At 35.6% G+C, this 12,559-nt stretch overlaps 1 protein-coding gene across 1 annotated transcript in view; it reads right to left on the bottom strand.

Moving 5' to 3' along the window:
• LOC150082637 (lon protease homolog 2, peroxisomal-like) overlaps positions 1 to 12,559 on the bottom strand; it is a 285,321-nt gene that overhangs the window by 62,860 nt on the left and 209,902 nt on the right. The window contains exon 13 of the mRNA XM_090377560.1: positions 2,339 to 2,435. Coding sequence (XP_090233686.1) covers positions 2,339 to 2,435 — 97 coding nt within the window. The remainder of the gene's footprint in view (positions 1 to 2,338; positions 2,436 to 12,559) is intronic.

Below are 12,559 nucleotides of genomic sequence, written 5' to 3'. Positions count from 1 at the left end.
CTCAGTATACACATTGTGGCAACTGGAAAATGAGCCTGATGGTATGAGACGAGTGCTGGTACTCCCATCTATTAAAAGTAAACATGAAATGAAAGAGTGTTGTCCCTCAAGCACTGCACTCAGTAGAAATCTGTACCATTTCAGAACGTAGTGTGAGCTGAGCTGCATGTCTCTCCTGTGTCTATGTGTTGGTGGAGGGGCAATGGAAAAAAGAGCAAAATCATCAAGTTTCGTGTTCGACTAGGAAAAAGTGCCACAGAAAAATTTAAAATGATGAAGCAAGTGTATGGAGAGAATTGATGTTTCATGCATGTGTGTTTGAGTGGCATAAATGTTTTGCTCACTGAAAATAATCACTGAAAGATGATAAACATCCGGGCACAGCAAAAACGATTCAAATGCCACAGTTGATTGAAAAGTGTGGGAAATCATTACCAATGACCAATATGCAATGCTCTGAATGATTTCGGAAGATCTATGCACTAATAAGGAAACAATTGGACAAATAATAACCCAAGGTTTCAAGAAAATGAAGTTCTGTACATGGTTTGTTCCACATTTGTTAACAGACAGCCAATGACAGGTGCAAGTTGAACACTGCAGAGAACTAAGTGAGGCTACTGAAAGTAAACCCAACTTCCTGAATTAGATTGGTATGGGTGATGAGAGATGCCATTTTCAATAGAACTGCACAAAGAAACTACAAAGTGCAGAGTGGAAGAAGACAAACACTCCCAAAGCTAAAAAAGTTTGTCAAAAAAGGTCTAAAATCAAAACCATGCTTATTACTTCCTATGATAGCAAGGGAACTGTGAAAAAAAAAAAAGAGTTCAAAGCAATGGCCAAAGTGTTAGTGCTGCCACTATTTGAACATTTTGAAACATTTGTTGGAGATAATCTGTCATGTGCAGCCTCAGTATGCAAGAAGACAGTAGTTGGTTTCTCTTGCACAATGATGCACTAAGCCATAAGGCTCTCAATGTTTGGAAGTTTCTGGCTAACAAAACAGTCTGTATACTGTTGCACACAAAGCATTCACCAAACTTAGCCTCGTGTGACTTATTTTTGTTCCCAAAGCTCTGAAATGAACACCACTGAAATGCTGTTATTTTGATGATGTCAACATCATTCTAAGATCTGTGATGAGAATGTTGAACAGTGTATCAGTCATGGCTTTTCACCAATCATTCAAGTCGCCTTCATGGTTGTTGCTTGCAATGTGTGTGGATGTGGGGGAAGTAAATTTGAATAAACCAAGGTTAGTTTATTCATACATGGGATCATTATTTTTTTTCTGGCATCAATCTAATTTTCTAACTGCCACACCACCTGCATATATCTAAAATATGTGAGATGTAAGGTCTTATCAGCACTCTATCATTGCTCTACCATCTTGCATCTCAACATACTGTGGATACTTCATCAGGTCTTACTTACAGTGCCTACTTATCCACCAGTGAAAGTCAAAACTATAGTCTGGGTAATAGCACTTCAAATAAAAAGCAGTATACTTCTCCACTGGAGCAGTGCTTTACATTTAGGGTACTGCAATACTGGGGCAAGTCAGGGTAAAGAGCCACAACAACATGAGATTGATGCAATAAACAGTATCAATTTACTCATTGCTATATACATAAAGAGGCTGTGCCCCACCTGTACAATAATCTACCACAGAATGAATTGATTGTGAATGAATAAATTTTAAGTTCATTCTTCTATTGGTATTATATGCTTATTGGTATTATAAAAAGAGCATATAATCTTTTTATCTTGGAATGGAGTAAAAAAAAAAGACATTTCTTTACTGCAATCAAAGGATGTAAGAAATACTCTAGGAGACAATTCAGGTTATAACCTAAAAAATACTGCTATTATGAATGTATTTTATTTTTACAAATTCACAGTATTACTGATAATAAAAAAAAAAAATATATATATATATATATATATATATATATATATATATATAAAAATTGTAAGTGGCTGAGATATATGCATTTAAATAATACAGAAGAATCTCCAGACATCCATTCACATTACAAAAGAAACCAGAACACCCTAGTGAAAGGTTAATATTAAGCAGGAAAGGATGTCTGGAGATTCTTCTGTATTAATTAATTAAAAGCATATATCTCAGCCACTCACAATTTATATATATATATATATATATATATATATATATATATATATATATATTTTTTTTTTTATATTTATATTAATTTATAACTTCATTCTCCAAAAAAAGCTAATATCATTATTTTAAATACTTATAGTTTTAAAAACAAAAATAGCATGAAAATAGGAAGCAACATCCTGGTTAAAAATTTTTTATTTTTACCTCCATTCTATCCAAAAGAGCTGGAGGGATTGTGCTAATTGTATTAGCGGTAGCTATAAACAAAACTTGTGAGAGATCAAATGGCACATTCAAATAGCTGTATACTGTTAAGTAAACATTTCAATCTCTTTTTTTAAGATATAAAGAGGTAATTTTAAGGAATAAATTTTAAATTCATCAATCATCAATTAGAAACAATACACATTACCAACAGTGATTTCATAACAGATAAGAAAAATTCTTACAGATAAATTACATTTATTTGTAAGAATCCAAATGGTATCTAAAACCACTTACTGTGCAAAACTGACTACTTTTCATCATTTTAACGATCAAATTCAACCAAACATTTTAGAACAGACATATTAAATACAGTACAACACAGTAAGCTGTTGTAAATTTAAAACAGTTTCATCAAGAAGTGCAACAAAGTCTGCACTTCATGATAAAACAGAAACAGTTGTAATTTATGTAGCTGGGCATAAATTACATCTTACTATTGCTAGATATGCATCAGCACTGCATCTTAACCAGAGATCTCCAATCAATAATATAGCAAATTTGCTGATTCCTTAGTCCTTATAAAAATTCTGTTAATGAAATAAACCTTACCGGTTCATTGCTATTTTAATGAAAATTTCAGGGTTGGTGCATATTTAGATAACATAAATTCAAGATCATATGATACTATGCACACAGTAGTCCTGGCACAAACTTGGTACCTCACTATGTTTTCATATTTTTATAGATGAAAAACATTACAGGTCAGTTTAAAGAATAAATTTTTCTGTTCTTGGAAACTATTTTTGAAACACTGTAAAAGACTGAAACACTGTGAAGGCAACTGCATTTCAGTGCTTTACAATGAATATAAAAGTGTTGGAAAATTTGTGTTTGCATTTAACAGTCATTTTATCACAAACACAAGTGGAGTATAAAGAATGAAGCTCCTGGAAACAAGGCCCAGTTTCTCCTAAAAGAGGATCCAAGAACGAAAAAGAACTAATGCTCAGCACAAAGCACCTGTTCAGAAAGTCACACAAAGGCTAGAAAATATAATAAAAACAACAGTAATTTTTCTGATGACCAGTGCTGTGTATGAATGGCTATATAACAGCCGTTACTGGAATATTAACAACTTTAAATTTTCAGTGAAAAATCTGATGATTTTTCAAAGTGATTATAATGTTTCTTGATAATACTACCAGTTCCTAACTATACACCAAGTTAGTTATTGTTTATCTTATATCTGGTCCATACTCCCACTTTGCTTATTGGAGGCTTGAAGTGGTGTGAAACCCATGTTTAGTCTCTAGAGCAAAGTTTCCGGAATCCCAACCCCATACTTCTCCTTCAACCCATGCATGGTACTAAGTACTATAGGTTTTGATACCTTTCGTGTTTGGGGTTTTCATAATAAAAAAAAAATAAATAAAAAAAAAAAAACTCCTGTACACAATAATCTATCACATTTTGTGTCATAATCCAGCCTGATATTGCTTCGAAATGAAACCTATAGCTGAGTGAAGCTGATGAATACTGGAACTGAATTGGAACATGCATCTGAAATACAGACTGGAGAATTCCCCAAGAAATATTATCTAACCAAGTGGCTTCAAACATGCCTCCTCAGCACATTTTATAAATAAGACATTTGTATAAATAAATAAAAAAAAAAATTAATAAAAAGAAGTGAGTATTTTTAACTGTCTTGTGAGTGGATTTCTGAACTGTATACATGTGATCCAAAGCAATTTTTTACTAAGAGTTTGGAAGTTCAGAAAAATCATAAAACTGTGTGTGTGTGTGTGTGTGTGTGTGTGTGTGTGTGTGTGTGTGTGTGTGTGTGTGTGTGTGTGTGTGCACGCGCGCACAAATAAAATGCTTTTAAATATTAATTTCTTCTCTTTTGACTTTACTGGATGTTTTCTTAATTATCGTCTTTTGCTGCTTCTTTTAATAACTGGATAGATTCTGCCAGCACCAGGCACCTTATATTTTTAGCTTCAATAACTTATCTTCCATTTCTTCTCAGTTATCACAAAATTATTTACTTCCCAGTTATAACTAGATAGGAATGTACATGCAAAATATTTATTCATTCTTTCAGCAATCTGAACAAGATCAAGATCTTCAATAGTTATGTCATTCCTATCTAGTGGACCAGTGTGGTTCATCTTTTTCCTCCTAGTGTTAACATATGAAATGAATTCTTTGCTACATTTCTGTGCATTCTTAGTCAAAGACTTCTCATAATCTGCTTTAGCTTGCCTAGCTCCTATAATGACTTTGTTACAGACTAGTCTGTATTTACTGTAGGTTTCTGTGTCCTCTAAAAATTTATAATCATCCCATGCACTTTTCTTGTCTGCCCACTAGCTTCATCAGTTCATCTGACATCCACTTAGATCTAAACACTGAATGTTATCTATTAGCTGATATAAAAATCTTATTAGGCTCTATGATCATTTCCCTGAATGCTTGTAATTTGCAGTTTGTAACATTAAAAGTTGGCCCTACTGAAAAGAATTTAAACTGCCTAAGACTACTACATCCACCTTTAGGAAATCAAAATCTCTTCACTATAACCTTGACAGTAGTTATATCTTTAAGTAAATTCCACATAAATACAAGGGGTCTTTGACTGGTGCCTGAGTATGGAGGGTTTATTTGAGGAGTCTTGTAACATGTTACTTTTCAACAGTCTCCTTTAGCGTCAACACACCTTTGCCACCAGTGCTGCAATATGTTGATTCCAGCTCTAAGAAAGTTTATCTTAGGCTTCCAGCACTGCATCCATTACCACAATTACATCACTGTCAGAAGGAAAATAGATGTCGGCCAAATTAGAAAACAGATGAAAGTCCAATGGTGCTAGATATGGTGAACATGGGGGATGGTCCAAGATTTCAAAGTGATACTCATGCAGTTCAGCATGGCAATGACAGACTTGGGAGGAGGCATATTCTCTTGGTGGAACACTCGGCATTTGTGTTTGATGTTTTCACACAAATGCCTCAGAAGGTTTTGCGTAATATGCTTTGTGACTGCCTGGCCTTTCTAAAGAAAATCCGCTAGTAACACCCCATCACATTGCTAGCAGAAGGAATCAACTTTGCTTTCTTTGAAGGAGGTGGGGGGGGGGGGAAGAAGAGTTGTGGTTCCATTGTTTGGATTGCTCCTTTGTATCTGGCTAATAGCAATGGACCCATGTCTCAATCATGGTCACAAACCTTGCAAAGAAATTTGCTGGATCTGCTTAAAAATGATGTACTTAAACTTGAAAACTGTTGTGCATTTTGATCTGTGGTCAACAAATCTGGGACTCATCATGTCACCTTTTTCATAGCAAGAATCTCTGTTATTATATAGTACACACATTGATATAAGATGCCCAAGATGCTGGCAATATACGGAACTATCACTCTACTCATCACCAGATCGCGTGCACTGTTAACAACTTCGAGCGACAGAAATTGCAGGTCTACCATAGCCAGGTTCATCTTCCAGATCAGAAGGGGTATCTTCCCCAATGTTATAACTATATCCTCATAAATTGCCTTTGGCATTAGTCCCCCCCCCCCCAAATATTGAATTACTGTATGGTGGCTGATTTTGCCCATTTTTTTCTCATTCACACAACTTTGTTGACTCCAGGACCTGTAGGCACTTCTGTAGCCAGGTGGGAAGGAGCAGCAGTGAGTAGCACACGCTTCTTGATTAGACCGGGGTTCAAGCCTGTCTCCACCAAATAAGGAGGATGCGGAAAGGTCAGGGAATGACCACCGCATATCCCGGAGCAATATGGCCTTAGTTGCTAATGCTCCTAAAAACCAAACAACAACAACCAGGACCTGTAATTAAAAAAATATATTATTGAAACTTGGTGGTTACTATTTGAAGTGTTATTCATTAAGTACAGAAATTTTTAACACTGCACCATTACCCTTTCACACTCAAGCCACAAACTTCTCAAACTCCCTTGTATATTATGATCACCGCTGCCTAGTAGGTCCTTAATTCGGAATTTCTGAATGCATGGACATTGACTGCTGATAATCAAATCAACAGTATTGCTTTTTCTTGCTGCCCACTGCCTCTCAATCATGCTGATGCACAGTAATCCCACACTCCTTGATTTCCAGGCTCCTGTATATTCCAATGCAAGACTCAATTTTGTCACTGCCTTTAAACTAGTCTTTATATCTCCTCCCCAAAATTAGCAGTTTTCTGATACACTGATCACTGCTATAACATCAGAAAACCTTGAACCTTTTTGTTTAAGTCTGCTCATCCCTGTAAAAACTTTGTCCTTGAGGCACACGTTCCTTATAAACAACACCTTGACTGTCGAAAAAACAAATTAACATGGATTTGATTTTCGATTTGCTCATTCTTGCTTTTTTTGGGTGATGTGAGTTGCCCGTGTGCCACTCCGAACTTTGTCGTTTGGTTTCGGGATCGTACTTGAAAATCCATGCTTCATCACCTGCTATGACATGTTTGAAAAAATCTGTCATTTTTGATGCGTTCTAGAAGGTCCAGGCACACATTCCTTCGGTTTTCCTTTTGTTCGTTGGTGAGGTTTTTTGGAACCAGCTTTGCACAAATTTTGTGTATGCCCAATTCCTCAGTCAAAATGTTGTGAATGGTTTGGCGATTCAATTCAACTCACTACCGATCATTCTGACTGTCATACATTGATCAGACCTCATGAGAGCACTCACTTTGGTCACATTTTTGTCCGTTTTTGACGTGCAAGATCTTCCACACTCTCACGGCCATCCAAAAATGCTCTATGCCACCTAAAAACCTGTGCCCTCGGTAGAGCATGCTCTCCATAAGCCAGTTTTAATTTTTTGTAAGTTTCTGTTGCGTTTTCGGTAAGCTTGAGGCAAAATTTGATCGTGCAACGCTGCTCGAGATTTCGTTTTTCCATTTTCATAACGCATCACTACTACACACACTTATACAACTTGCTGTCAAGTCAGATGCGTTAACGCTATCGAGTTGAAACTTGCACTGAACATCAAGTAAGAATGTACGTCTCGGTTGGTGTTGGAGGCATGGCTACAGTGTTGCCAGTTTTCAAGCCACGCATTCAGTCTCATTACTTTTTAGACACACCTCGTACATGAATTTTTCTACCAGGGATAAGGAGGTGATTATACCTTTGTATAAGGCTGTTTGTTTGTTTGTTATTTGGTTTTTAGGAGCATTAGCAACTAAGGCCAAATTGCTCCGGGATATGCGATGGTCATTCCCTGACCTTTCCGCATCCTCCGTATTTGGTGGTGACGGGCTCAAACCCCAGTCTAATCAAGAAGCGTGTGCTACGCACTGCTGCTCCTTCCCACCTGGCTACGGAGGCACCTTTGTATAAGGCAATGGTCAGCACAACTCGTAAACACACTTGTTAACTGCATACAGGTCTGGAGGTCTCATTTTAGGAAGGATGTAGAGTGCTGGAATGAGTACAGAGAAGGGTGTAAGAATGAATACAGAAGAGAATGAGATTGGTGAGGGGAACAAAGGGGTTCTCTTACTAAAAAAGGCTTTAAGTTCTGCAAATTGCAGCACCTGGAGACTAGGCACCTGTGAGGGTGATCTGACTGAGGTGTTTAAGGCTTTAAATGGTTTGAGCAAGCTCAATGCTAATGGGATTCTTCCTCTTGCACAAATTACGCACTGGAGGGGGCATAAATTCAATTCAAATTGAGGAAAGAGAGTTGCAGAATAAATGTGTGGAAATTTGCCTTTAGCCAGCAGGTGGTTGAAATGGATTACAATTTTTGTAATATGATTATGTGGACCAGAGTGTGTTTACTGGGAGCAACAACTGATGCTATTACTAACAGATTGTCAGATTTTAAGGGAGCAAAGAGAATATTATTGTTCGTGTGGAGATTAATGATATTAAACAAATACAAGCTGACAATCTATTGGATAGATATAGGACCATGTGTAAAAAACAGTACCACAAGTTAAGTCAGAATGTTAGTGTCTGCAATTTTGCCCAGATATAATGGGGGGAAGAGTTATATGCTAAAAGCCTTGTGGATTAACTCTAAACCTGAGGGATTCTGCAAGACTTTTGGGAGAAAACCTTTTTGTCAGCACAGACCACACAGATAGAAGGAATCTGTTTTGTAGAGGTGAGGATTCAAATGAATGAAGGTAGTGCAAGTCTTTTTGCCAGTGTCACTAAGGATACTTTAAGGGAGGAAACTGCTAGTTGAGGTGGGGGAGTAGGGGTAATACAGACATGGATTTATCTGATGACATGGGTTAAAGTAATGCATGCACATATCAAGAGTTCTTGTTTGTTGCTGCAACAGCTGATACTGACAAGAGATCCTGATTGTAGTAAATTTTCAAATGAACAGGAAGCCCATGCTAGGAAACAAGCTTAAATAACCATGTCTACAGTAATTTCAGGAGTGTTGTCAATAAAATTCCCGAATCTGAATCCTGATTAAGACAACTAAAGTTGGCATATTGGAGCTAACTGAAACGGTGTTAACCAGAAAGAGGGGCTGCCAAGTTTCAGCACAGAATGTACAATTCATTTTGGAAGGGTAAAGAAGAGAGAAGGATGGTAGGGTCACACTTCTTATGAAAGGCAACCTGAGTGCAAAAAAAACTTCCAGAGACTGAGAAGTTTTGCAGGCCAGCACAGAATTTCCGTGGTACACGTTAGCTGGAAGTAAAAGGTATAAAGAGGATAAGAGCAATCTACACACCAGAAGATTTTGAAGAGTGTGACAAGAGTCTCTATATGCAGATGGAATGGGCCAGCAAGTATGAGTATCTTCTTATGGGTGATTTCAATTTGTCCTTAATTGATTGGAGTAAGTAGGAGAGAAACATCACTGAGAACAAAATTTTTAAATAAACTAGATTATTATTTGTATCAGCATGTTAGAGAAAATACTAGGGATAAGAATATTCTAGACCTCATCATTATTTACATATCAGATGACATATCACAGGGCTTAGGAACCATTGGCAGGTTGGTTGATTTGGTGTTTAATGCTGCACTGGCAGCTGAGGTCATAATGCGCCAAGTCAAAATAAAGCCAATACTAAATATTTTTGGTAGCCTATAAAAAGACTACCACATCAAGAAGGTAAATATGATCATCAGACATATTGTCTCTACCCATAATTTGATTGAGTGTAAATTATTCAGCCAGATTATTCAAAGCCCTAAAAAAATAAGCGTTGTGCTTCTCTAAAAACAGGACATCATATAAAAACATAACAAATAGTTAAAATAGTGTTACACACTTCACACATAGGTAGGTCATCCACCTTCAGCAAAAAAGAATGTGTTAGATGACTATGACCTATGTGGAGCTGAGCAAGAACCATTGGCAGGTAGGGATAATGTAGTCATCAGTTGGACATTGAAGAAAGATGTAGTAGTTAAAGGAAAAGGCACAGGCTTTAATTTCTGAAAAGGGAACTATGACAGTTTAAGACACTATATAGCAGCTATGATTTGGGTGGATGGCAAATACATTAGAATTATGGAATAATCAATGAGCCAATAATGCATATATGCAGTGGTGAGCTATAGTAGGCTCGCGAGAGACCATTGTTATTTATTTATTTTTTTTTTTTTGAAAATTTGCAAGCCCATTATTGAGACGATCATTTATTTTACAAATGAAATTCTGAATACAATTATTGAGTATCCAGAGCCGAAACTATGGTGGGGACCCATTCCCAGCATCTTCATGGCAAAATCAGTTATGTGTTTTAAAATTGCTTCATTTTTGATTTAATTACAGTCAGCCTCTGTTTAACGAACTTCTTTATAGCAAATTTTTTTATTCGACTTGGTAATTACATTTAAAATAGTTTCCATTGAACGAAGAAAATTTCCATGTAACGAACAGATTAGGAGAGACAACTTTGTATGCATTTTTCTCACCTCTGGCCTTGAGGCAATTTAGATAATTAGAAAGTGTGAATTAAGGGTGAAAGGGATTACTGTTTCACAATGTTAGTGGTGTCCGTAAAACCTATGCAGTCACATACCGAGAAGTCACGCTAGTCAATATGCTTTCTATAGCCAATCAGAGGATTAAGAAGATTCTCGACACAGATTATAGCCTCTGGTCAATGTGTGTTGTGGTTCCCCTTTACTCTGACAAACGGGCATGTTTCTCGGAGAAGTGAGTCCATGCCTTCCAGTAAATTTCTCCTGTCTATGTTTACATGGTCACAGTAGCTGAATATCCATGTGATTCCAACATTTTGCACTGTATTCAAAGAACTAGTGAGAGTAGCAACGTGGGGGGGGGGGATCAAGGCAACTAAGATATATAAACTTTACGAAGATGAAATGCTGGCAGATTTTGAAACTTTGTCGAGCCTTTCACTGTGTAGAAAATGTTCTAAAATATAATGGCATACAGGCAATAATAAAAAAAAAAAAAAAAAAAAAAAAAATTGTATCACCAATTTCCAAAAAACTAGCGTGAATTAAGGATAATAAAATTCGGATTATAAAATAAGGACTATAAAATTCGGGCCACGATGAGCAGCTTTTAGCTTGCGGATGGCAATTGTGGGTTGGAGGAATCATCCTGCTTTGTGCAAACATTTTGAATCAGAAGTTAAATATTCCAGATTATTAAATTGACTTTTAAATTTCTTACCCAATTTAGCCCTAATGATCGACATCCTGCAGGAGCTCTCTTACCTTTCAGAAGCATATAAATTAATTATTCGAACTATCAATGCTAATGCTATGAAAATTTCTGAAGGAAATTATGGAGCTAAAATGTTGAAGCAATTATGGAGCAATGTTGAAGTGGAAGGAATTTTAAGGAATCAAAATTGAAAGTAAAAAAATTACCTTGTGACAAGTTATTAAATGCATTGTTTTATCCTTAAAGGATAAGTTATTAATGCAACAGGGTGATTTAAAATTAAATAAAGAAAATAATGATACCATTGAAAGAAATTTTAAACATATGGTACCTGAAATCGTGGAATGTGAAAGAACTTTCGTCTCTGTGGCAAGACGGTGAAAATCGAATAAGAAATTTAAGTTTTCTGATAAAATATGAAATAAAAATTAATAATTTTAGAGATTTTGTCAAAGACAGTTTATCTTTAAAATCGAGTGAAATTACCTTTTCAATTAAGAAAGCCAGAAAATATCTTTGAAACCACTGCGATTAGCAGTGCTGAAGCTGAGCGAGCTTGCAGCATAATGAATAATATTGAGTGAATGAATGAATAATGTTGACAATTAAACACGTTGCAGATTATGACATCTAAATGGAAAACCATTGCTTCAATTTGATCTGGATCGTTATGTCAAATCATTCCTCTGTAATCATTGCTCAGCTATTGAGTAAAGCAGATCGACAACAAATATTAATAAAGAAGTAAATTCTATATGGCAATTTTTAGAATAAATTTTTCTTGAATATTTGTGAAATCATTTTTTTTTCATGTAATCTGATTTTTTGTGTACTTTTTCTAGAAAGTTTTTTTTTTTTTTTTAATGTAATATTTGTTTTTATATTGTGGAATGTTTTGTGATAGTTTTTATGTTATTTGCGATATGGGAAATATTTCATGTTATTTTTTATTTGCAATATTAAAATTTTATCATGAAAAAAAAAAAATGTATCCATTATTATTTCCCTACTTGTTAAAAAAAAAAGACGAATAAAAAAGTTGCGCATGTGCCGAGCATGCCCAGTAGATGGTTTATGCGAAACATCCTTCGCAATTCTTTTAGGTATTTTGATTTGTGTATATCGATTATGAAATAAGAGTTTTTTTTTTTATTGTAAATATTTTATTGACCATTCACAGATTTTCATAATTTCTGGAAGACAAGATACAATGGATTTATGATAACTAAAGTAAGAGATGTATACTTGCGAGTGCAACGTATCTAAATATTTCTGTAAAATAGTACCAACTGATGTACCGATCTTGTAGTTGAAGCGACATATGCAGCTGTTAGGGGAACCTAACAATGGAATGTAACGAAAAAAGAAATTGTTGACATATATCTGTATTGTTCCAATCATACTTACTGCAGTAGTAACTTTAGGAAGCATGACTGCGACACCATACTATTCAAAAATTCTAAAAAGTTAGAACTCCAGACACTTCGTATCCAATTATCATTGTAAGGCAAGGCATGACAACCAGGTTTTTTTTTTTTTTTTTTAAGATAGACCTAGG

The sequence above is a fragment of the Mastigoproctus giganteus genome, chromosome 7 (genome assembly GCF_048544385.1).
Source record: "Mastigoproctus giganteus isolate SK-2022 chromosome 7, ASM4854438v1, whole genome shotgun sequence".
Classification (NCBI taxonomy): Eukaryota; Metazoa; Arthropoda; class Arachnida; order Uropygi; family Thelyphonidae; genus Mastigoproctus; species Mastigoproctus giganteus.
Note: the sequence above shows the minus strand (reverse complement) of the source record. Positions and strands in the feature narration are given on the sequence as shown.